The sequence below is a fragment of the Microtus pennsylvanicus genome, chromosome 9 (genome assembly GCF_037038515.1).
Source record: "Microtus pennsylvanicus isolate mMicPen1 chromosome 9, mMicPen1.hap1, whole genome shotgun sequence".
Classification (NCBI taxonomy): domain Eukaryota; kingdom Metazoa; phylum Chordata; class Mammalia; order Rodentia; family Cricetidae; genus Microtus; species Microtus pennsylvanicus.
The window spans coordinates 105,468,538-105,495,183 of record NC_134587.1 but is presented as its reverse complement, the minus strand read 5'-3'; the positions used below and the strand labels follow the sequence as shown (position 1 = coordinate 105,495,183).

Here is a 26,646-nt window from a genome sequence, read left to right as displayed (position 1 = left end):
ACCCTTGGCACCAGCCTAGTGAGACAGGGACAACCCCACCCGAGGCTCTACTCCACTGCAGCCAAGGTCTTGGAAGCTTCCAGTGCTCCTGGGCCTTTGCTGGTGCTGACCCTCATGTCTAAAAGAATTAACTCCTCATACATCTCTGACCCTAAAATATATTTATATTGCCTTCTTCTGTAGCTAATACATTCTAACACATACAATGTCAAAACTGTTTACTGTACACCAACCATAGCAGGCAAGGGAATTTGTCTGTCTGCTCTACTACTTACTATCCATTCCCTTCTCAAGGACAGGGTTTATTTCCTACTCACCTTTGCCTAGTGCAGTTTAAAGGGAAAAAAAAAAAAAGCCAAAAGAACACTTGTTATTTCCTAGGGCACGAAATTTTCCCACCTGCCTGGTAAAGTACAAAACAGCTAAAAAGAAAGCTTAGTCGTGCCAGCTCACCAAGACAGACTTCAAAGGCAATGTGTTTCCTGCTGTTTCCATTTTAAGCTCACCTTAAAGCACGCTAGCATCAAGTGCAGGCAGTAGGGCATGATAGCCTTACTGGTACAGGGCAGCAGCTTCAGATCCAAACCTAGCAGAAGGCCAAACTGTTAGTGAGTGCTACCCTCACAGAGAACAGCGCTGACAAACCAATGTGCCACTCCCTCCCTCAGTAGGATAAACAGCAGCTACAGAACTCCCAACACAGCGCAATTATATTCTGTGATGGTGACACTGATTTTTGGTCTCAAGATTTTATTTCTCAATTTTCTTTGCTATCCTACTAAATAATTATTATAAAATATTTCAGCTATGTCAAACATTACACAGAGGGAATCTCACAAACCCAATGTGCTTGTCATTCAGCTTCTGTGTGTTTAAGTATCTAGCCTGTATGTACATATGGGCATCACGTGTGTGAGTGCCTGTAGAGGTAAGAAGAGGGTCTCAGATCCCTTGCGTTGGAGTTACAGATGTATAAGTTGATGTGTGGGTTTTGGGAACCTAACTCGGGTCGTCTGCAAGGGCACCATGTGCTCTTTACTGCCGAGCTACCTCTCAGCCCCGTCTCTTGGTATTACAAAATGCTAACAACTGGCTTTAATTTTTAAAGATTTAAATTACCACAAAACCAGTAGAAGCTTCTTCTTCTTTTTTTAAATTCAAGACAGGGTTTTTCAGTAGCTTTGGAGCCTATCCTGGAAAATAGTTCTTATAGATTAGGTTGGCCTTGAGCTCACAGAGATCCGCCTGCCTCTGCCTCCCCCTCCCTCAAGGGCTGGGATTAAAGGTGTGCGCCACCACCACCTCCGGCCCAGAAGAAGCTCCTTATAGTGTCTTAATGTCATCCTCTTCTCCTGCCCCAGGGCAGACATAATTCTGAGTGTGGTGGTGGTCACTCCCATGCAATCTGCATGCATCTGCCACAAACACCACACAGGAATGTCTGGCAAGTTTTCAGTCTACAAAGTCACATGGTGTAATAACATATATATCTTCTGTAAACTGACTTTTTTTACTCCACCTTCTGTGTTTCAGGTTTGTCATAATACATGTAGTGGTGGACAAGGAATTTCCAGGATTATGTGGTATTCTATTGTTTACATATACACACACACATACATGCATGCATACATACATACATAAATACATGAATAAACACACACACGACTCCCATCCAGTCATCTAGTTTTAGTCACCATAGCCTGTTCATGAGATTTCTAATTTTTCACTTTAAACACAAACATGTTTACATACGACTTCATGTGTACTTGTAGGAAAAACTTTAAGCACTGACATTTAAACTAAGATCTCAGTCCTTTTCATTGTGGCCTGTATGCTTTATATCTTAAATCTTCCTGTAATCACAGGGAAGAAGTAGCAAAAACAAATGCCTTTTTATACACATGAATCCTCCTTAACATGGTCTGTATCTAAATGAAGCGTCCATTTACTTTCAGTACTCCTCCTCAGATCATCAACAGAGAGCATTTCTGTTGGGAGGCACGAGCCAGTGGGTAAAGCCCCATCTGGAGGTGATGCTGAGCCATCTTCCCGGCAATGCTGTCCTCCAGGCGTTTACTCACGTTCAGAAGCACAGGGCGGCCATTCCTTTGCCCTCACTCAGGACCACTGCTGAACAGCCTTGCTTTTTGCAGTCGGTGTTGCCTGTTTTTGTTTTTTTTTCTACCAAATTTAATCCTTTTGCTATAACAGATTGCTATTTCATTTTGTGTCATTTCTTTTTTTTTTTAAGATGTGCTTATCAAAAACTTTCCTACTGCATCTAATTTTTTAAGTTTCTTGGCATAAAATTGTTCTCTTACTGTCCTTTTGATGTAACCAGGATTTGCTGTGATACTGTCTTCATTCCTGATATTTCTAATTTGAGGCCACTGTCTTCTGGGTCAAACCTGCTAGGGCTGTATCAAGTTTATGCATATTATCACAGAAACAACCTTTGACTTTGACTCATTTTCTTAGTTCTGCTCTAATGATTATTTCCCTCTTCTACTGTCTTCATATTTAATCTGCATATCTCTTTCTTATTTCTTCGATGAAAATTTAGATGATTAGCTATGCATTAGTTTTTCCTAGCAATGTGTCATCAGGTAAAGTTCAAAACACCCCCTAGTGCACAAAGGGATGATGTTCTTCAGAGATAAAAAACTGAGGAAGTGGACTCAGGGCTTGGAAAAGGTGCAGATTCACAGCTGCTTATGGACACAGCCTGGAGGAACTGTGACATGTCTTAGCCACGGCCCTAAAACAACTGTGACAGAGAACAAGACTTCACTCTACCTTTTCTAAACTTGGGCTTTACTTTGGAGGGCTCGTCCTGTGATTTCCCTCCATCCTGTATGGGTAGCACCATGTAGCACATCAGGTCCAGGACCTTCTCACACGTCATCTGCAGGAGAGAGGACACAGGCACTAGCGTGGGGCTCTGAGCAAACAGCAGCCACCACAGTGAGGAAATGGACAGCGCGTGCGGAGGGGCTGCATTCCTGTGAATGGCTGAGCACTCAATGGTGAACACAAGGAAACACACGGTTAGGTTACTTTTTATGAAACAGGGAAGAAAAACCTATTCTCACTGTTAGAAATACCACAATTTTGAATAGACTAGTAAGTACATATAATGCCTTTCTCAAAACCACACAGCAAGTTCAAAGAGTCTGGGATACACTTTCTCAAAAAATAACGAAGAAGAAGTAAAGAGAACTGACGTTCAATTCCAGGGAAGGTACACTACAAAACCAGGAAGTCAAACAAGATCACTGTGTTTCTTAGCAGCAAATTAAGTAAGAGATCCAAGTGGGAAGGTCAATCTAGGAAGCATGCATTGACTTGAAAAACCCCACAGGCAAGGGAGATTCCAGGGTGCCACGGAGCCTGTGAGAATGCCCCTTGAGCCACCAGATACTCACTCTATACTCCCCCAGTGCAAAGTGACAGGTGGCCAGCTGGATGAGTGCCCTCTGGTGTTCTAAAGTCCCCTGTCCTGTGATCTGCGGCTGAGAAAGGGATCCTTGGAGAGCTGCTAAGTGATGCAGACTGGCTATTGCCTTCTTATATTGACCCTGGGAAAGACACAAACACAAAGAGGAAAAATACTGACATTAAAGCACACACACACGTGCAGGTAGCACAGAATCTCCGATAAAGGACATTTTAGATGCATCAATTCTATAGAACCGGCTGGCTACTTATGAAGGACAGGAACAGCGAGCTGTCCATGTCAACATCTTGGTAGCAATTGTCTGCTCTCCTCATTCTGGTAGCTACAGAACAGTGTACTAGGCTCGATGGCAGGAGGGCAGAGGGAAGAAGTGAACACGGAAGTAGCAGTGCTGTTTTAGGAAAGCTCCTACTCAGACAAATGGTACATGCTCTCTCTCATACGTGGACCCAAGCTTCGGATGCTTACATGTGGGTATGAGTGTAGGTAGAGGTCATGAGACTAGAAAGGGACCACAGGTGAGAAAAAGAGAAGCCGAGGGAGGGAGGGTGTAGAACTTTTATGATGACAGAGAAAGAGGCTGCTGGAGATAGAACGGCACAAAGATGGCTGCTGGGTGATAGGGATCAACTAAAGCAAATGATATTCTGTATGGCAACCTAAAATGGACAGATATTCATTAAGAAAACTGAGAAGTATTTACGCTATCTTTAAGGTGCAAGAGGACGGAGATAAAAGCGGCTGAGGGTTCTTGCTTCTATACGCAGGAGAGCAGGGCTATGACTGAACACACCAAAAGTCATCAGGAAAGGGAGACACTGGTGGATGAAAGTGGAGCACAGCACAGCTCCGATGCTAAGACAGTTTGCAACAGTCCTGCCCTGCACAGCCACAGCAGCTGGATATGCCGGTCACAGTACCTGGTAGATGATCATATCTGTGAGGAAGATTCTCAGCCACAGCCAGGTGTCAGTCTTCCACGCCAAACAAATTCTTGTAAATTCTGTGTGAGAATTTGAAAGCCAATTCACCCCAAACTGGTGAACACACAGGCAGGAAGGAGAAAAACACAGCAACTAGTAAAAGATGATGGTTCCTTTCACCAGCGCTCAGCAGTTTCTGGTGGGTTGTAAACAGCTGACATGCACGCAGACTTTTTCCACACCTACTTGTTTAGGTACGCATGTGCAACATGGTGCAGGTATGGAGTCAGATCACACATGGCAGGAGTCCCTCTACCATAGATCTGTTGGCAGGTACCCTTACCCACTGAGCCATCTTACCAACCCAAGAAGGATTTTTACACACCAACGCTGTAAGCACATAGTACATGCCAAGAACTACACTTTCCAAGTGTCACTCGGTGTATCTGGTTTGTTTTTTAAGACAAGGTCTTACGTAGTCCCCGCTGCTCATTTTATCTGTTTTTAAAAGGGTCGATTTATGACTAAAGAAAACTGCTTCCAAAACTAGTCATATCTACAATAAACACATCGAAGAAAGCGAGGCTATATTCCCTTAGAAACTAGAACACAGCACATCTGACGGGGGACGTCTGGTCATGTGCGAGGAGGCCATAGGATGCACGCTCACACCCAATAGGCAATCAATGGGCCCTAATTTAGCGGGAAAGCAAAAGTGATTGATTAGCAAGGAAGTAGTGAGCCCGAGAAAGCAGACACATGGATCGTTTCTATCTTCCTTCCAAAGGAAGCAGCCAAGTGGGCAAGGGGATGCACATTTTTGATCTCAGCACTTGGCAGGCAGACTCAGGAGGATCTCTTTGAGTTCCAGGCCAGCCAGAGCTACATATTGAGATCCTGTCTCAAAAAGGAACACAGGCTTTCTCTACGTTCAAGGCAACAAAGCTGATGGCAGACAGAAGCCACACTGCCTTCTGCACTGCAGAGCAGAGAACCAGAGCGTGAAAAAGAAGGGAGCAGCACAAACACAGGGAGGAAGAGCAAACACCGTCCCTCCCCTCTGCCCAACCCCGCCAGCCTAGGAGGAACTCAAAGATGACGGTTAATTCAATAGGTTTCCCAATCAAAAAAGGACCCTATAAACTGAGCAAATGGCTAGACCTGATTCAATAAGCAATGAGAGCTGACATTTCAAACACCACGACGACATTTTAGAGTTGATCTGATATGGTTAAATGGTGTCAATACCAGCACAACTCACCTTTGTCAAGGAATTCCAGGGAATGGAGCAACTCCCAGCTCTCCCTGGCCAGTTTGAAGCTCTCCAGCACTTCGATGGAGTTGCTGAGCTCTGCTTTGCTGACAACAATATGCCGGTTTCTTCCTTTTGCGGAACATTCTTCATCATCTGAACTCTGCTTACGGGAAGAGCACGGCTCATTGGAAGTGGTACATGCCATCACAGCTGCAACGTTAGTCACTGTTCTGAACTCGGTCTTCTATGGCTTTTATATCAAAGAATACTGCATGTGCAATATTTCCCATTTAATATTGATCTCCAATGATCAATACATGATTTTTATCTTAACATTCTCATGATGTCAAGTTGTATGTCTAAAATTAAGTTTGTTGATTTCTTATAAATTCAAAACACATCATTTTAATCAAAGTCAAATCAAAACAGATTCTTCTACTGAGAGATAATGCGTAAGCGGCACTCACTTTAGTTTCTCATTTCCTTAATATGAGACATTAATTAATTTGGTTCCTCACAGCAGTCTGCCACACAAGAGAATAAACGGAAGCGGCTGCCTGTTAGAGCCCCTTCTGCTCTGCACACATGTGCTGAGGTGTGAGTCTTCCAGTAAAGACTTCTACCACTCTTCCCGTCATACAGAGCCAAAGAACCAAGAGAGCTGCAGAGAAAGGCCACTGCCAGAAACGTCAGTGCCCTGTCTAGAGATGCTAACAAAACAGTCAAGGTCACACAGGTCACTGAGCTTCACGCCGTCATCAATTTCTTCAGTTCTTCTGCCCAATCACTTGCCCACGTCAGCAGCCCCAGTCAAACCGTCCCGCGCTTTCAGCACACTCAGTCACTGTGGCTCAGAGGCTTCGGTGAAGCACACTGCCCCAGCTCACCTCACACGACACTGCCTGGGGTGCCTGCTTTCTTTAAAATCAAATAAAGATTTATTTTCATTATTTTTAACTATGTGTAAGTGCACATCTCTGCATTAGGTATGCCCTAGTGACTGCAGGCGCTGAGTTCCCTGGGCTAGAAACAGAGAGTTAGCATTTGCCTGATGTAGGTGGTGGGAACTGAACTCGGGTCCTCTGGAAGAGCTATTAACCAGGTGCTATTAACCACTGAGCAGTCTCTTGGGTCCCAGGTGCCTCCTCTCTGATAGCCATCCTCCCTGCCTTCAGATCTTAGTGCCCTCCTGCTGCTTCTCGTACCTGGAAAATCTACCCCACACACTTGTGCACCGCAGGAATCTCACTCACACACACACACACACACACACACACACACACACACACACACACACGCTCAGCTGGGTATCCTATTTCATCAGAGCCCTGTTTCCTATCAAGAAGTGAATTAGGACCCTATTTAATTAATAAATGGTGAGTTCGATAGTACTGCAACCTATGAAAGACAGTTCTGCTTCCAAACTAGGTCATACATTTATTAAAGAAGCCCAAATTTCAGGGAAGACACGATGGCATTCCAAACAGCCTGCAGAAGTTTTGAGAAATCCATCTTGAAATACACGCAGTCTGAAGGGAACACACATACGCATGTGCTTAGGAGGAGAGGACCAGCACTTGGTGAGCACACACAGTGAGGCTGAGCGGAGACCGCCCCTAAAGCTTGACGAAAGCCTTCCTGTTTCTTTCCACCCTAAAGCCCGCTGAAGCCATCATACATCCTACTCCAGCCAACGGTTCCCAGGGGGTTGTGTAATTTCACCAATACCTATCAGTCAAAACATAGTTAAGTAACTCAAAGCAGGGTTCACAGACCGTGACACTCCCCAGCTGCTGAGATGTTCTGTATCCCTGGCCTCTACCCATCAGACAGCCAATACCAATTCCTCTCACAGAACCACAGCTGTGACGATCAAAAATGTCTCCAGGCATTGTCAAGTGACCCAGGGAGAGAGGGGCCACAAAATCACCTCCACTGAAGACAACTACCTTGCTTAATTGTACTGTCTTCTAATAAGTTTTACGTTACAAATGACACACACAATGTTAGTGATTAAGTGGAAAGGTTACCATGGTTTTTTCTCTTCCCTCAGCTAGCTTCCTCTTCTTGTGTATGTGTTTACTGCGATCAATTTCGACATCACCATACACATTGGCCACATCTTCCAGGAGAACTAGGGGAACCTGGCTTGGGGCGTTAGGACCTACACAGAGGAGGACACAGGAATGTTACAAATGAAGTAAGAAAAAGAGTAGTGAATATGAGCAGGTCAAGTGCCACATGAAAATAAAGGTCATAAAAATATTCCCAGCATTCCTGACTAGGTAAACAAGAGCATCTCTGCACACAGGAAGAAAGGCCATATGATCATACATGTGCTGGATCGTTACAAAGGGCTGAACACAAGTGACTGCTCCTTCTTTGCATTTGTTCTTATGCATCTGTACTTAAACAATGACCATGAAGTATAAAATGATCATGAACATTACATGCACAGCATAACTACATGCTTCAAACAAAACAGAACATATGAAAAACCGTAAGTTAACACATAATATATTGATAGATAGATGATAGATATAGATAGATAGATGATAGAAATAGAGATAGATAGATGATAGATAGATAGATAGATAGCTTGTTTAAATCTTTGTCGTGCTGTCTTCATAAAATCTACATTTTAGGGTTTTCTTTCTTGATTTGGTGTTTTTAGTTTTTTGAAAGAGGGTCTCATGTGTACTCCAGGCCTGGCCTCAAACTTAGTATGTAGCTTCCTTTTCTGTCTCTCTCTTGAAGAGGTAGCTTCTGCCTCACTCCCTTCTCCTCACTTCTGCCCTTCCCCCTTCTTCCCTTTCCCTTCCCCTCCATAACCCACTAAATAAATACCCACTTTCTCTGAAAACAAAACAAAACATAAAAACAAATAAATAAAACTTTGTATGTAGCCAAGGCTGTCCTTGGACTGCTTATCCCTTCTCATGCTCCAAAGTGTTGACTTCCTTTTCAAACAGGTATTCAGTATCCCTATTTAGTTACAGGTCTTAATACAGGAATTCCTAGTGAGAGATAGTTACACAGAAACTTAATCAATAGAAACCAAATTAAATCATCAATGACAAAGAGCACTGGTACCACCCTACGACTTTTTAATCCCACAGCAATGGTGAAAGTAGAATATTGTAAAATACTTCTGTCTCCCTCTTATCCGCACTAAACTAGTATTTTGGGTTTCACAACAGCACACATGAGCGAGCTGACCTTGGAAGAGAGATGGCTGGATGCTGCTAATGTACTGGAACGCACTCTTGAAGAAGACCAGCATCGTGGAGTAGAGCACTTGGTTCTTATAGTTGGCATGAGCATCGCTGTCAAAGCTGTTCATATACCTGCAGAGCTCCTTCATCCGGTGCAGGATGTCACTGCAGCTCCTGCGGGGAGGGAACAAAATTCACCTTACTGCCTGCCAGCAAACAATGGAGGAAAAGCGCTGAGAGAAAACACTGCACTTGCCAGAGGCAGCTGTGGGTATCTGGGCATAGAAACTGCTCTAGTATTAAGTAAAATGAAACTTTAAAAAATTATTTTATGTACATTGGTGTTTCCTGCATGTCTGTCTGTGTGAAGGTGTCAAATCCCCTGGAGCTGACATTGTAGAAGGTGTGAGCTGCCACGTGGGTGCTGGGAATTGAACCAGGACTTCTGGAAGAGCAGTCAGTACTCTCAATTACTAGACCATTACTTCAATCCCTTAAAAACTTACTTTACCTGTACAAATTCATGTAATATGTTATGATAATCTAATACAGTATATAATCAAATGGGGTAATTAATATTTCTAGCCCCTTAAACATTAAAAAAAACTATATATATTCACAAAGGCCCAGTGTAACATTTTATACAATGTATCATACGGAAATCAAATCAGGGTAATTAGGTTTCTTTTTAGACAGGGCTTTTTGAGACCAGTCTTAGCTGGTCTGGAATACACTAGGTAGACCAACGTGGCCTTGAACTCACAGATCCACCTGCTCTGCCTCCTGAGTTCTAGGATTAAAAGCGTGTGCCACCACTCCTGGCCCTCGGGTAATTAAGTTTCAGCTTCCATACCACCAATTAGGACACTTCAAACTCCTCTATTCCAATTATGTAAATTAAACATAAAATCAGCTATTACCGGGCTGTGGTTCAGCAATGGAGAACGTGCCTGGCCTAAGCAGAACCTGGGTTCAATCCTCAGCACCACACACAGCTAAGCTATTGTGACTCACCATGCACCTTCTGCGTTTAGGACATCAGAAGTTATTTTTCTGTAACAATTATATTCGGATATTGTTAGCTGATGTTTTGCTACTTCCTTTCCCAACCCCATTCACAGGCACACACGATCACTATTCTACATTCCAAACAGCATTTATTAACGTCATGGCGAATTTGCCTGTATCTGACTTACTTCACTTACGTCATCTAGGCTCATCTATTTTACCAAAAATGATGCAAGATGATGCCTTATGGCTGAATAATGTTGTAATATACCTCTATCAGACTCCCATTTTCTTTATACATTCACGAGCACCTAGACTGATTCCGTCTCATAGCTACTGAAAACAGCGTAGTAACAAACAAACATACAGATGTTCTTTCATATGCTGAGTCCCTTTGGAATCCACAGCAGGATGAAAGGTAATTTACCGTCAGATGTTGTGGCCCTTTCACACTATTTTGCATAACAGCTGCACTAATTTACATCCCTATCAACAGTTCAGTGTTAATTTTTCTCCACTCAGAAAATTTATTACTTCTCATCTTTTTGTCATTGTGTTTGCCACTTGAGTTCTTCTGAGACATGTTTATTCATATTAACGTCATTCTTTATTATCTGCATGACTGGTGAATCTCCACAAAGACAACCTCACGACAGAAGCCTAGCAAGTTAACTTCTTTTTTCTCTGCACGGATAGGATAGGATCAAGTTCTCAGTATGTTCTTTTTAAATTTATTTATTTATTTACTTTTTATTGTTTTGTGTGGGTTTTTTTGTATGCATACCTTCCTTACCTTTCCCTTCCTCCCTCCCTCCTGTCTTTCTTTCTTTATTTGAGACAAGGTTTCTCTGTAAAGTACTATCCTGAAACTTGCTTTGCAGACCCTGGCCTAGAACTCAAGAGACCCGCCCACCTTTGCTTCCCCAGTGCTGGGATTAAACACGTGCACCACCACACTCAGTACTGTCTTATTGCTTATAATGTGTGTGTTTGTTTGTGTGTGGCACAGATCATGGGTGGTACTGGAATCATGTAAGTGAATGTCCTTGTGAAGCTGATGCCGACAGTCTTTCTTGATCACTTCTCACATTGTTTATTGGGAAAAGAGCTCTCACTGAACCTCGAACAAGACAATTCAAGCTTGTCTAGACGGCCAGATCACCCCAAGAATTCCGTCTCTGTGTCCCCAGTGCTGGGCTTACAGGCAGCTGTCACACTTGTAAGCAAGCACTTACCCATCGGGCTTCTCCCCAGCCCCGCTCAGCACATTTCAGGAGTTCCCTACAGCTGGGAATCTTGGATAAGATGAAAAAGTGCCCTCTTCTCTTGCATGAACGGTGACTGCTACAAAACTGCCCTGCAGAGAAGTGTATCTACGCACGATGCTGATTTTCTTAGAAGCTTTTGTTTTGTACAAGGGTCCTGAGATGACACACTGAAGATTTAATGAGCAATTCTGGAATCAACCGTTCATTACCGTCTCCCTTTATCCGTCTGCCATTCGCATCTCATGCCAACCACATTCAGAATCTTAAACAACCTCTCCCAAGGGTCTACAATCTGGGATGACTTCTCGGTCAGGCCTTCTATTATGTACTTCTGAGAGTTACGTTTGCTGGGCGACATTAAATCAGATGTATCCTGTGCACCTGAGACATGAGAAAAAGTAACCTACAATTAATATCACTGCTTATTTATATGGTACTTGACAGAGAAAAAAAATCTGACTCTTCAATCAAAAGACAAAAGTACTGAGCATAATACGTCCCCCCTTCTAACTACGTATTTATATGGCACTAGACAAAGGCGCCAAATATCTGAATCCTCACTCAAAAGGCTAAGTACGACCCTGACACATGTCCCACAGTGCCCTCAGAGGGGTCCCCTAAGTGATGCGTTGCTTACACAACTGGAGCCTCTAAGGTCACATGGGAGCTCCTCTCACCATCCCCCAGGAGCAGAGAGCTACAGAAAAGATGACGCTGCAGAACGCCAGGACAGCTCAGGCGCAGACCAGGGTACGTTTATATGCCTTTGTTGTTTTTAAAGAAGAGCTGGTCACTGAGGGACACAGTTTTGGGTGCTTCTCTCACTTTCTTTTTTTCTTTTTGATATTAGAAAACTTTATTTTCCACAATTCTTAAATTTTTAATTAAAATATAATTACACTATTCACCTTTCCCATTCCATCCCCAAACTGCCATCTCCAATAAAAGTTTAAAACATGAAAAAATTTTCCTAGAGAAAAACTTATAAAGACACAAACTATTTTTCCAGTTAAGTAATGTGTTTCAAGTATTAAAAAGAATCAAAAGTTTTTCAGAAACATCAAAAAGTTGAAAGCTACAGTAGCAATTTATCAGTAAAGACAGAACTGTTTTGTGACAGCCGAGTTTACAGAATTTGTAACCCACAGCTGTGTGCAGTGAACAGAGGCCTTCCCTCTCCTGAGCCCTCCCACACCCAGTCAACTCCAGTCCTGCAACAGCTGCTGCTGACAAGCGCTACCAACAGTGGTGTCCTCGTCTCATACAATGCTCTTCCACTAAACACTCTATACACGAACACTGTGTGCTACTGCTGCCTACAGTATTCAGTACTGTAACTGTACATTTGTGCCCTATGTGATACAGAATATTCCTTTACGTTGTGAAGATATATCTTTGCCAAGGCGCCTTCTGATTGGTTTAATAAAGAGTTGAATGGCCAATAACTAGGCAAGGAGAGGCTAGGTGGGAATTCTGGGCAGAGAAAAAAGAGATGAATCTAGGCACAAGACGGAAAAGAAGTAAAAGGTCATGAGGCAAAACACAGATTACTATAAATGGGTTAAGTTGTAAGAGCTAGTGGAACAAGCCTAAGCTATAGGTCAAGCTCTCATGATTAATAATAAGGTTCCATGTCGGGTTTGTGTGTGTGTGTGTGCATGAGAGAGAGAGAGAGAGAGAGAGAGAGAGAGAGAGAGAGAGAGAGAGAGAGAGAGAGAGAGAAAGTACTGGCAGTCCAGAGAAAAATCCATTAACATATAGTACCCAATGTGGGGGCTAAAATATCCAAAATAAGACCCGAAAAAGCTAAGAAAAGTTCTGGATGGCCAGGCGGTGGTGGTGCACGCCTTTAATCCCAGCACTCGGGAGGCAGAGGCAGGTGGATCTCTGTGAGTTCGAGGCCAGCCTGGTCTACAAGAGCTAGTTTCAGGACAGTCTCCAAAGCTACAGAGAAACCCTGTCTCAAAAACACCAAAAAAAAAAAAAAAAAAAAGTCTGGACAAAGAACCAATAGCCCTCTGGTCCTGCAGTCTTCTTAGGCAGGCTAGTGTTCGGTGGCATCCAGAGGAGGAGCTACCAGCTGCTGCCTGTGGACTGGAGCCAGCCACCAGCACCATGCACTAAGTTGAACCTTGCAGCAGCTGACATGGCAGTTTAGATTTGTCTCAGGTGCTCAGAGGAATATTGCAGGTGCTCAGTTAAAACAGATTCAGACTTGGGAAAAAACCAAATCTGTCTGTGAACTTTCTGGCTGCTGAGGAGTGAACATCTGCTGCGAGACACGGATTCCATGAGGAATTGATGAACTAAACCAGCACAGATAGAAAATGTACTGCTTTGGGGAAGAGGTTATGCTTTTGTTTCCACACAAATGAAAGGCTATGGATTCATTCAAGGTTAAAGAGGATCAGGATTGATCAGGGGATACCTGCTGAAACTCCTGACTACAGACATTAAGAAATAAAACTAAAAACAAAAAACTACAAGACTCATGATGTGTATTTTATCTGCTCAAACATAAAAGAAAAAAAATCATCTTTTATTGGTTGTGTATAACACACAGTCCATACTTGTATTAATTCAGATATGTAAGTTACCTTTAAAAGTTTGTGTGCTGTCAGTGCAAGGGGATGAGACACTAGTGAAACCAGGTGGGCCTCTCAGAACGCCTCTGCAGTTTCCTCAGAGCTCTGCATGCGGAACAGCTTCAAGGCTGCTGCTGAGATGGCCCAGCCTTGCAGACTATTCAAGCCAGGACTGGAGATAAGTCTTGCATTTTCCCATTACACAAAAACTGAACAACAAGTGTTATGGCTAGTTTTTCCAGGACCTGACCATTAGCCCACTTTTCTCAAGGTTCCTTAAAGATGCCATCACCTCTACACAGTAGGAGGCAGTCTAGAGAATACGATGTCCACATTCCCAAGAGGTGTGATGGGTGGTTTTTGGTCATTTGGTGGATTATGGATGTCTGTCATCATTTAGGGGGATTGGTTACAAACTGTTACTGGTCATGATCAGGGAGAAAGCTAAACAAAGGCGATCAGATTCAGGGATCTCTTTCTGAAGTGAAAAGGGGGGATATAGTATAGAAATATGAGATAAAAGGGTAGATTGTTGAGTCTACTTTTAAACAACCACCAGTCTCATATAGTTTACAATGTATGGATTTTTGTATAGTGATACGAATTTAAGGTTATTTTTGCTATACTGTATATATGTTTCTATTCTTATTTAAGGTATTATACCTATGTGGCTCATTTAAAAAGGCAATATAAAATTTTAGTCCTTAAAGGCTATTTAGGATAATAAAGAAAATACAGGTTAATAGTCATCTATACAATCAAACTTATAGCAATGCTAGGTATGTTTTCAAGGTCTACCAGAGATATAGTTTAAATAGATAGATGGTCTTTAAATACTTAAAAGACCTAAAAAATGTGCAATTTAAAATGTTTTCAATAACCTATGGCTTCTCATGATAATGAGACATGTCTGTTCCTGGCAGTACCAATCTACTTCATAAAGGAATTATGGACATAGAAAAACCTCCTTATAGAGTTTGCTTGCATTTGTGGCAAGGTTAGCCATGGGGCAAAGAAACTGCCCTTGCCTCAACTTCTGACAGAATGCTGTCCAAATTGAACAAACAGGACACAAAAGAAAGTGACTGCCAACCTTTGCCAAGACAAGTAGACCAGTTCAAATTTCCTGCTTCACAGAAAAGTCTGTCATGTATTTTAGAACTGTAGGCAGAAAACGGGTGCCCCACTGTTATAGAGGAACCTTGGCTGTCCCAGGCAGCCATACGTCTCTGTCACTTCTTAGTTTTGGAATTTGTTTGCTCTCCATTTCCTATTTACTGAAGTAATATTTTATCCTTCCTGGGTCTCTGATGGAGCTGAAGATGAGATAGTTATAGCTACAGTTTTGTTACCAAATTCAGGAAAGAAACTTACAAAAGAGATGTAAAATGTAGACGGATGAGAGACATAAAAGCTTGTTTTTGTTTATCTATGAAAATGTTTTACATTCTAAAAAGGTATTTTAAAGTTGGTAATACAAGCTATAAAAAAAATGTCTTAGTTATAAAACTCTGGACTCACTAAGATAAGCTAGATAATATAGTACTTTCTCCAGATTTTCCAAATGCACATGAACTGGACATTGTAAATGTAATTCTTACTTGAAAATTGTTCTTATTGTATATAGTTTTACTTTGTTAAAGTTAAAAGCTTCCCTTTTTATTTAGACCGTTACTAATAATTGTTCTTTACTGTGTCAGAGGTAAAATCTTTCCTTTCCATTTTATTTAAACAAAATGGGGAATTGTTGTGGAATATTTCTTTACATTGTGAAGATGTGTCTTTGCCAAGGCACCTTCTGATTGCTTTAATAAAAAGCTGAAAGGCCAATAGTTAGGCCGGAAGAGGCAAGGTAGGACTTCCGGGCAGAGAGAAAAGAAGAGGAGATAAATTGAGGTGCAGAAGAGACACCAGAGGAGATGGAGAGGAAGCAGGGCATGCAGGAGGAGAGGTAAAAGCCATGAGCCATGTGACAGCACACAGTTTAATAGAAATAGGTTAGTTAGAAACAAGCCTAAGCTAAGGCTGGCAGTCCAAGGAAATCAGCTACGATCATGGGCTCTAGGCTATATCACAGAGAGGGCTCTACCACCTAGCTTGTACCTACGATGTTCATACAGTAAAGCTGCTAACAGCACATGTGAGATGACTGTGCTTGTTTGGCTCCAGGATCCATGACTGCTGGCTTGAGCTATGGCACCCGGGTGGCGCTCAAGGTACCTGTGTGATGTTACGAACCATACTATTTCAATCAAGGGGTAGAATTGATTACAGAAATAATTACATACTTCTATTAGGAAAACTATCAAACTAACACACATTCAGAGAGGGACTTCTGAGGGACTTTAGCAAACTAAGTCTGAGCAGGTGTAGGATGCTCCACTCACCTTGATGCGGATTTTCCAGCTGTGTGGACCGAGTGACATAGTTGATGTAGAATTCGGCTGCTTTGTTCAAGTATTTATATAACAAATTGGCGGGCAATCGAACATCATGGTTGTTAATTATTAGAGGAAGGACATCACAAACTGTTGCAAGGAGAAAACAGACTATTCAGGTTGTTTGAACTAGGGTTCCAATAGAAACGAACTCATTTTCCAGTTCACTGAATGCAGCATCTAAAATATATAGGGGGAATCACCCTGGCACAACTGCTTAAACGAGCTGTACTGAAGGACATCAGTGGAGGGAGGCCGAGAGAAAATATGCCCGTGGGCAGAGATCTGCTGGCCCCGGGAGGGGTCTGTGGCTATGACTACGCTTCATACGCACACACATGCTGTACACATTCTAGCAGAGATAGCAAATACTAAAGAACACACAAGAGGTTTTTCTTTTAAATGCTTTGCAGGTAAAAAGCAAGACTAAATTTCATAATATAAAGAGCTCCTTTGCTTTGTACAGGTAACCTTACCCCAGAAATGACAATGCCAGATATTCTACTTACCTCAATTAAATAATACAAAATACAGTGCTTCTTACCAAATAGCTTTCGAAAGCAATTAACGGGAGACTCCTGCTCTTCAATGGTCTCAGCTTCTAGCAGTGCCTCCCCAAGGCCAACCTGTTTAAAGACAAAAATCACCTCATGTGCACAGTGCAAGATGTCAGAATCACAGGAACAAACAGTATTCTGTTATTTGTCACAAATTTCTCAAAGAAAGAAATAATTATACTTTAAAGACGAGAAACGTCAGAGTACATCAGCGACATTGCCCGGATCAAGTTCACTGACTCCCTGTCCACGCGTCTCATGCTCCTCTGAACAGGCAAAGTTAGAGGGCTAACAAAGTGTCTACAGAAAGTCCAGCGCGACAGTGGAGGACAGCACAAAGGATGACAGCTGGAGAGATTTTCTAAGACATTGGAAACCAACTTTACTCTCTGTCAAGAAGTACAAGAATGACAACAGCTGCTCTCAAGAGACCCCAGTAGATAATCTTACAGTTGGGGAAGCACTGGGCAAAAATGTCTGAGTTTTAAGGCCACCTTCCCCTCACTCGTGTCCCGGCACTGCAAAGTCTATCAATCCACTCACACATTCATTTTATTCTTTGCAACACTGTAGTCTTGTTGAGACAGCATAAAAGATCACAGGACAAACAAAGTAAAATGCCACTGCAACAAGCAAAGAATATAAGATCAAAATTGTGTCCCCCAAATCATATCCACTGAAGACCTCAGAATGCCTGTCATGCATCGCTTACAATAGGGACTGATGCATCAGTAGGAATTTCACTCGGAATATATACCATGTTGTCACTGCACAATATAACCTCATAGGACCACTACCATGTACACAGTCCATCACTGAACAAAATCTCTTTAAGGGCTGCATGACTGCATTGCTCACCTTTAAAGACAAGCATTGTCCATGTAGATAAATTAGTTAAAATGAGCCCACTGTAGAATTGGCCAGATGCAGCGAGTGGCGGCCCTTAAAGAGATTTTGGTTTATTTATGGGGGAGAAGAAATATGCCACGGCATTCAAGTGGAGATCAGAGGACAGTTTGCTGTGATCCATTTCCTTCTTCCGTCATGTGGGACCTAGGGATGGGATTCAGGTTGCTCAGCTTGGTGGCGAGCCCTTAAATTCCAACACATGGTCAAACACGATGGAAATAGGTAACTTTCTACCGAATAACACCATCAAATTTGGGGACTATAACCTACGGTTGATAGGAAGATATCTGGAGATGTGTAATGAATGCCAGGGAATCGAGTGATAAGCAACTGTAGTCCTCTCTTAAAGAAAAGCAAGGAGTCAGCCCTACCCCATGCTGCACCACGGTCTCAGGGAAGCGCCTCAGAAGCAGCAGCAGCATCTCTGACCGTTCCAAGGTGTTGAAGCATTGCTCTGTCACCTTTAGCAACATTTCACACTGGACCCGACCCGGAAGAGTTTCAAACAAGCCTGCAAATAAAATTTCATCTCTGAAGTTTTCTTTTTCCCCACAAAGAAAATGTTGACCTGAAAGAAGTAAGGTATTCTTTTCCATTCATAAAACTGTAAACACTTGGAATTCACCTGCACACTAGCAGACTTCTGGACTCCAGAGTATTTGGCACAAGCGGTTTGCTGAGTAATCATGAAACATTTGGAGGCCTGATGGTCCAGAGGGCAGGCATGACCTGAGTGATTCATCACCACAGACATAGCTACACTAAGAGAAAGGCAGGAACTTGTTGAAGTTGAAATGACCAAAATCATCCGCTTGCGAATTATCTAGAATTGCTCATCGTTGGTTGGGTATAGCAACTAACCCAGAAGTTCGAAGTTTTTCTCCTATTTTGTGAAGATTGGGTTTATCTATAGATGCTTTCTGGTTATTGTAAAATGTGTCCAAAATACAATCTCCTGATTTCACTGACAGACTGCCATGCCATAGGACCACTTAAGTAAGTGTTCTACGTAAATTCTGAAGTGACCAAGTGACGTCACCGCCGACTTTCACGGCCTAGCACAAACCATAATGTGGACACCACTATGACAGGTGTGACTGAGACGTCTGTGAGACACGGTACCCCAGAAGTGGGCATTACTGCTACTCACTCCTTAAAAACTGGGTTTGCGTATCCTGCGAATCATTCCTCAGTGCTGACGTTATGATACTGATTTCTCTCCAAACCACCGGCTGTTCTGGGAAATTCACAAACCTATTTTTAAAATGAACACACCAAAGTAAGATACCAGATTCAACAAAGTAAAAAACCAGCATGTAGAGAAAACCTCTTTTCTTTAGGCAAATGTTTATATACATAAGAATACGCCACAATAAATGCACAGAACTGCCTATTAGTTAAAATAACTGAGAATCCTCATAGAGTCTCTAGATGTATCTAGGAACGGGGGACTGCGGATGCAGCTCAGTTGTTGGTAGAATGCTTGTTTATCATGCAAAAAGCCCAGGGTTCCATCCCTGTGCCCCATAAGCCAGATGTGGTAGTGAATGCTTATAACTTGAGAGGTAAAGGCAAGAGGATCCGATTCAAGGTCGTCCTCAGCTACATTTAATGAACTTGAACCCACAGCAATCTGGGATGCCTGAGACCTGGTCTCAGAAACAAAGAATAAACAAAAGCAGTCTGAAAGCCCTCATTCATCTTTTGCATGAATAAGTGACCAGCTACCCTGCTCCTTTTGCCAAGTGGTCCCACCAAGATGAACTGTATCTTCAAATCCCGAGTCAGAATATACCCTTCCTTTCTATCAGTCACAGCAATAGAAAAAGTGATACTCTATAAAAAAAATAAAGGCAAATCACTGACCACAAATAAACAAAGAGAAGAGTGGCAGTAATATTCCACATTTTTGGTAGCATCAGGGGCACAAGCTTAAAAAACAAAATAGCAAGGTTTGATTTTCCCCATGACACGGGCCAGTTGTGGTATACCCAGCTACAAGGAGGCTAAGATAGGAGGAGCATGTGAGTCTTTTGAGTTCAAAACCACCCTGGCCAATAAAGTGAGATTCCTCTGTCTCAAGGGAAAGAAAGAAAAGAAGATAAGGGGGAAAGGGTAGAGAAAAGAAGAAAGAAAAAAGGAGATAGAGACAATCATTTAAAGGTTGCTGGGAGTATGGAAAACTGACAATCTTATATATCATTTGTGGAAATAGATATTTAGGATACCCTTTGTAGAGAACAACTCGGTAGGTGATGAAATGCACAAATTAGAGACACCAAAATATGGGCAGAGAAGCGCTGACATCCCAGACATAGTTTAAAATAACTGGAAATGTGTAGCAAGAAAGGAGAGGCTGAGAGGTGCTATATGGAAAGGAAGAAGAACAAGCATCTCTAGAAAGTAGACGTGGGGGCCCACCATAGTGGGTGGTGAAAGCCCTCACTCTGTCAGCTCCCCAACGTATATATGTTTCCATAGAGATGCACAGATATACACAAAACTTAAACCTTCTTTAGTCGGGATTTTCACATTTCATTCTATCAATGCTGGTTTCTTACATAAACCACGGGATACAAATTTGGGGATTAAAATACAAAAAATAAGCCATCTCTGCAGCAGGCGTGTTGGCAATTAAGACGGCCTGAGTTCTGTGTACCAGGGATGTAGGGTCCCATCTTCTATCAGTTGTTGATATCTGAAGAGCCCTCTTAGGGTGTCCACAAAAGGTCCTGGAAGCATCCCAGATAATTAACTCACATGTCATACAGCAACCTCCCCGCAGTGGCGGTCCTCTCTGCATTCCGCTCGATGGTGTACATCTCATACTGAAACAAGGCACACAGGGTCACAACCACCTTCCACCACCGCAGTAGCTGGCCCAGCTCCAGCCCACCTGCAGCGCCGCTCAGGGTTGGGCCCTCACCCAAAAGACCCCCAAGGGAAAGGACAGCCTGAGCACAAAACATCCCGTGGTGGCCCCGAGCTCGGGACTGGGGCTCAGGGTTCACTCCATCCTCGGGGTTTCTGGGATCGACTGGGATAACGTTTCCGTGCAGCAGGCAGTGAACAGATAGCTGCCACCATGATCAATGAATGAGTGGCCTGGGCCCTCATCTAGTGTGTGGTCTCAGCCTTGGCAGGCACTGGGGGCGAGGCTGGTCGACTGTGCAGTGTGGGGAGGCAGTCCCGGCCGTGCTCTGCACCCAGGGCCGCCCAGCTCGGCTAAACGCTCCCCTCCGTGCCTGCGCACCGCCGTGCCTGTCTCACCTGGATGTTGAAGTCGGCCGGGTAGAGGCTGCGGGCCGTGATAAGCCATGCCTTGGCTGCCCACAGGTCCTGGGGCACCAGCTCTCGGGCTCGCTGAACCAGGAACTCACAGTCGCCCTGGGCCGACATCACCCCGGCGACAACCGCTTCCGGCGAGGACTCCCACGGCGCCACCAGCACCCGCCCCTCGCCCCCCGCGGGCGACCACTGCGCATGCCCAGAGGCCAGCCAACCACGTGGCGCAGCGCCTCTTCGGAGTCCACTGGAAACTGCGGAGAAGTGGATTTACAGCCCTCGGATTGGCATCCGGTGCGCCAGAACCCGCGATCCGGGCTCCAGGTTCTAGCGTTCGCCTAGGACCCTAAGCGCGGGACTGCCGGTGCGTGACTCGTGACTCGCGGGTGCGCGCAGTTCCGAGTGTCCCTGAGAGTCACGAGCTGTGCTCGGCTCTGCGGTGCCCGAAGATCCCCACCCCTGCAGACGTGAAAACCTAGGCTCCCCTGTTGCTTTTGAGCTTTGTTGAAGTCCGCTAGTCGCCCCCACCTCTGCTCTGTTTGTTTCGCCTGAATCCTGAATCTGTTATTTTTCTCCAATACTGAACAATTAGCATTTAGAAAACCCTCAGCTGTGCAACCGAACCGCCCAGCAAGTGTTAAAATCTTTGGTCAAACGTTTGACCAACGAAAAAATACCTGCAGTATAAATCGGTGACACTTCAATGAAACCCCGGCTTTGTTTTGCGTTTGAGCCCTAGAAAAAAATTGCCTCCCTGTTCTGTTGACAAGGCACTATTCATTTGCTAAATTGGAAGAGAGTTCCGAAAGTAAGTTTTCAACGTGAGTCCTATAGTATATATAGTTTCTATTAATTGTTGTCACCAATTGCCACATAAAAGCAGGAGATAAAAGAGTCAAAGCTGACTGAATTGTTTTTTGTTTGTTTGTTTTTTTTTCGAGACACATTCTTTCATAGCCCAAACTGGCCTTGAAATTTGTACGGAGGATGACCTTGAACTTCTAAACCTAGTGTGTGTCCGAGGATGACCTTAAACTCCTAATCCTCGACTTCCACCTCCCAAGGGCTGGACGTCTACTTGTCATGACTTAATTTATTTTTATTTTTTTAAAATTTTTTATTGAGAAAAAAAAAAGATTCCGCCTCCTCCCAGCCTCCCATTTCCCTCCCCCTCCTCCCGCCCTTCTCCCTCTCCCCCTACTCCTCTCCCCCTCCCTCTCCAGTCCAAAGAGCAGTCAGGGTTCCCTGCCCTGTGGAAAGTCCACGGTCCTCCCCACTCCGTCCATGTCTAGGAAGGTGAGCATCCAAACTTGCTAGGCTCCCACAAAGCCAGAACTTGAAGTAGGATCAAAACCCTGTGCCATTGTCCTTGGCTTCTCATCAGCCCTCATTGTTCGCCATGTTCAGAGAGTCCGGTTTTATCCCATGCTTTTTCAGTCACAGTCCAGCTGGGCTTGGTGAGCTCCCAATAGATCAGCCCCACTGTCTCAGTGGGTGGGTGCACCCCTCGTGGTCCTGACTTCCTTGCTCATGTTCTCCCTCCTTCTGCTCCTCATTTGGGACCTTGGGAGCTCAGTCCGGTGCTCCAGTGTGGGTCTCTGTCTCTATCTCCATCCATCGCCAGATGAAGGTTCTATGGTGCATGCAAATGAATGGAAATAGAAAACACTATCCTGAGTGAGGTAACCCAGACCCAAAAAGATGAACATGGGATGTACTCACTCATAATTGGTTTCTAGCCATAAATAAAGGTCACTGAGTCTATAATTTGTGATCCTAAAGAAGCTAAATAAGAAGATGAATCCAAAGAAAAACATATAGTTATCCTCCTGGCTATGGGAAGTAGACAAAATTGCCGGGCAAAAAATTGGGATCTTGGGGGTGGGGTGGGATGGAGGTAAGGGGAGATGGGGAGAGAACAGTGAGAAGGGGAGAATGGGGGTAACTTGGGGAAACAGGATGATTGGGATAAAGGAAGGTTGGATAGGGGAGCAGGGAAGCACATATCTTAGTTAAGGGAGCCACCTTAGGGTTGGCAAGAACTTGAACATAGAGTGGCTCCCAGGTGCCCAAGGCGATGTCCCCAGTTAGTTCCTTGGGCAGCTGAGGATAGGGAACCTGAAACGACCCTATCCTATAGCAATACTGATGAATATCTTGCATATCACCATAGAACCTTAATTTTTTTAAACAAAAGAAATTGGCATATACTTGCATAACTGAAAAATACAGATATTTAAATATGAATATATACATTTCAACAGTGAACTACAGTTCTTGAATGAAGCTTTGTTTACATTAAGGATTCTGCAAACCCCATACGCTTGGATGAGTAGAATCTAATTGTGGAGAGCTGGGACGTAGGCTAAGAACTAGGGTTATTTAGGGCTTTATTATATTTATTTTTTATATATTCTTTATTATTTTTATTTATTATATATTCTTTATTCTTTATTATATTTATTTATTATATATTCTTATCGCAGATAATCTTGTTAGATGGGCTCATTAAGCCTTGAAGACTCAAGGCTCCACTAATCTTAAAGCTAAGAATGATACAACATCTGGACATTGCAGAAGAGGCTTCCCAGCCCAGGTAACTGGTGCCCTCACAATGTAGCTGAGCTGGAAAATGTATTTTTCAATAACTTGTTTATTTTTATTTTTATTATTTTTGGTTTTGGGGTAAATTTTATTTATTTATTTATTTATTTATTTATTTATTTTTAAGGCAGGGTTTTTCTGTGTGACAGTCCTGGCTGTCCTGGTCACTTTGTAGACTGTTTTATGCTCTGTGATTCTAGAGCCTCTGGTGCCACCTCTACAGTGAACATGTCATTCAAGACAAGGGAAGCTCCTGCCCCTGGCCAAAGGCATCACATTCATATTAAGTTTTGAATAAACTTTCTTTTAAATTCCTTTATTGTTTTTATGTCAATGCTATTTATAGAAATATGAAAAGATACAGGCATACAGGCTTGCAAATGAATAATTTATAAACAAGCAGTCAAAACTTGTGGTGAATTAGTGTGTGAATTCAAAAAGCACAGAACAAAGAGACTTATTTTCCCCTCTTTGGCTCAAATGCAAAACGAAGCCGGAGTCTCAGTAAAGTGGCACTGACTTATGGTGCACCTGTTTTCCACTGGTCAAATGAGCAAAGATTGTAACAAAGCTGTAGAACACTGTCGAAGACAGAAGGTGGTACCAGGAGTAGGACATTGCTGTGACAGACCTGGCCATGCGGCTTGTTGGTAGAATATGGACTTTGGGACTTTAGACTAGAAAAGCAATTGGACACTTTAAGCAGGGCTTAATGGAGCCTGGCAGACAGTGGTGCTGAGAGCCATGTCCATTGTGACAGCCTGGCTCAAGAGGTTTCAGAGGAGAAGAATACTAGTAAGTGGCACAGAGAGTGTTGTTGGTGAAGAATGTAGCTGCTCTCTGCCTTTGTCTGAAAAATCTATCCGAGATCAAATTGAAGGATTTTGGATTAATGGCACTGGAAGAGGAGAGTTCAAGACAGCTTAGTTTGTGTGGTTATCAAGGTCTTCTGCAGATCTATCATGAAAAGGAGCAAGCTGAGCGAGGAAAAATACAAAATGTAGAGTTGGAGGAAAAAAGATCATTGGGAAGTATAATGGATCTAAATACAACGCTAAAAGTGATTTAAAAAAAAAAAGGTTGAAGCAAAGCCGGATGTTAAATGGAATAACAGGAATGGTGACCTCATGGTGTGGCCATTCTCCTGCAGGCTTTTCAGCTCGCTGGGGAAGAAAATGACCCACGAACAGAAGGGAGTGAAACCTGGCTCAGCCAGACTTTCTTATAACCAATGCTGGACAAGGACTTCAAGAGTCTGGCCAAAATCATTTCACTTTAGCCATATTTAAGCACAGCACAATTTTGAAAAAAGTATCCAGATAGCAACTAAATCAGCCCCAAGTATACAACAATTTAAGACATGTTTGCATTGAGATTCCTCACAAAGAATATCTGACTTCTTTCACAAAAATGGATACTCTTGACTCAGAGATAGTGCCCAAAGTTTAGGGTCTAGGGAGTTTGACTGAGGCAAACATAATGCCTGTGGGTGTTAGAATTATCTGACCCTAAGATAACATAAGTCACTTAGGCTGGGTTTTATGATATGAAAATAAAGTTCAAGATTTAGGGGAAAAGGTCTTGAATAACCATAAAACATAAATTCTGGGAGATACAGTAGAGCCTGCCTCATCAGACAGCAAAGGATCACCAGGTTGTAAAACATCATTCCCAGTATTCCAGGAAAAGCTTCTTTCTACCTCACTCCCTTGAAAGAAGTAAGCTGTGTGCTTGATTTTCCCGGTTTCTCTAGTGCTTATCTGAGCACAGGGACAGGACTCCACCCAGCTGGGCTCCCAACTTGTGAAATGGAACTTTAAAAAAGCTCAAGTCGTGAAGGAAACCATCAAAACCAGGAGGTTAATGAAATGTATTTGAACAGGGTGGGGTGGGGGAGACAGGTGGAGACAAGCAGAAGACTTTGGCAGCTTTGCCATATGGTTCTGGCTTTAGAACCAAGGATACAAGAAAGGGGTTGTAGCATCTCCCTCTGAGACCAGGAAAGCTGCTAAGGCCAGACATTCAGGCATGTCTCTGAATGGAGGCATAGAAGAGACGCAATTGTGTGACATTGTGAAGTTGAAGCCTGGTTTGCCTTGGAGACCCGGAGATGTTGGATATGCCAGAGTCTTGGGATACTTGCCAAGGAGAGCTATTAACAGGGTGTTGAAGCAGCCCAAGAGAGAGGTATATTGCAGTAAAGAAAACTGAAAGAAGTTGGGTATCTGAAGACTACTTTGCCATCAGACAAGGAGATGCAGAATCTGTTTGCCTTGATGGTTTCAGTCTTGCTTTGGTCCAGTATTTCCTCAGTATGCTCTCTTTCCTCCCTTTTGGTATAGTAAAATATGTTTTGTGCCATTATGTGTTGGAAGTATGTAATCTGTTTTTTGGTTCTGATTTTAACACAGTAATAGTTAAGAGATTGCCTTGAGTTTCAGAAGAGAGTTTGAACTTTGAACTTTCAAGCAGTGTTGAGATTGTGATAGATTTTGCAGACTTTTGAAGTTGGACTATATATATTTTGTGTTCAGATATGGCTACAGGCCTATGAGGACCAGGGAGTGGAATGTGGTGGTTTGAATGAGAATGGCCCCCATACGTGCATAGACTTGAATCCTTGGTCACCAGGGAGTGGCACTATTTGAAAGGATTAAGAGATGTGGCCTTGTTGGAGAAAGTGTGTCACTGTGGGTAGACTTTGAGGTTTCACAGAGCTCATTCCAAGGCCAGAGTGTCTCTTTTCCTGCTGCCTGTGGATCAGATTTCGAACTCTCAGCTACTGTGTCCCTAGCACCATGACTACCTGCCTGTCACCATGCTCCTTACCATGAAGTCAGTGACTAAGCCTCTGAAACTGTAAGCCAGTCCCAATTGTTTTCTTTGATAAGTGTGGTCGTGGTCATGGGGTCTCTTCACAGCAATAGAATACTGACTGAGATAATGCAAAAGCCTTTCCACTTTCCTTGGATATTTTGGGACTCGATTTAGTTTCATTAGCACCCTTCATCCATGACTGAAGTGTGTTAGTATGCTCACGCTGTGATGTGTTGTGTCTGCTGGGGTATCAGTGCTCCAGGAACCTTTATGGTCCTCAGTGACGCCAGGGACAACCAATTATGTGATGGTTTTGCAGGCCCAT

The 26,646-nt window shown here is 43.2% G+C and overlaps 1 protein-coding gene across 3 annotated transcripts in view; it reads right to left on the bottom strand.

Moving 5' to 3' along the window:
• The window catches only part of Ints10 (integrator complex subunit 10), a 28,329-nt gene extending 7,239 nt beyond the window's left edge, over positions 1-21,090 (bottom strand). For all 3 annotated transcript variants that reach the window (XM_075986926.1, XM_075986924.1, XM_075986925.1), the window contains exons 1-14: positions 20,886-21,090; positions 20,376-20,443; positions 18,766-18,869; positions 17,987-18,126; positions 16,694-16,775; positions 16,099-16,239; positions 11,336-11,507; positions 8,855-9,024; positions 7,666-7,799; positions 5,642-5,795; positions 4,378-4,460; positions 3,426-3,578; positions 2,797-2,905; positions 507-586 (exon numbers count right to left, since the gene is read on the bottom strand). In XM_075986926.1, coding sequence (XP_075843041.1) covers positions 507-586; positions 2,797-2,905; positions 3,426-3,578; positions 4,378-4,460; positions 5,642-5,795; positions 7,666-7,799; positions 8,855-9,024; positions 11,336-11,507; positions 16,099-16,239; positions 16,694-16,775; positions 17,987-18,126; positions 18,766-18,869; positions 20,376-20,443; positions 20,886-21,014 — 1,719 coding nt within the window. In that variant the 5' untranslated portion in view covers positions 21,015-21,090. The remainder of the gene's footprint in view (positions 1-506; positions 587-2,796; positions 2,906-3,425; positions 3,579-4,377; positions 4,461-5,641; positions 5,796-7,665; positions 7,800-8,854; positions 9,025-11,335; positions 11,508-16,098; positions 16,240-16,693; positions 16,776-17,986; positions 18,127-18,765; positions 18,870-20,375; positions 20,444-20,885) is intronic.
• Positions 21,091-26,646: the final 5,556 nt, after the last annotated feature.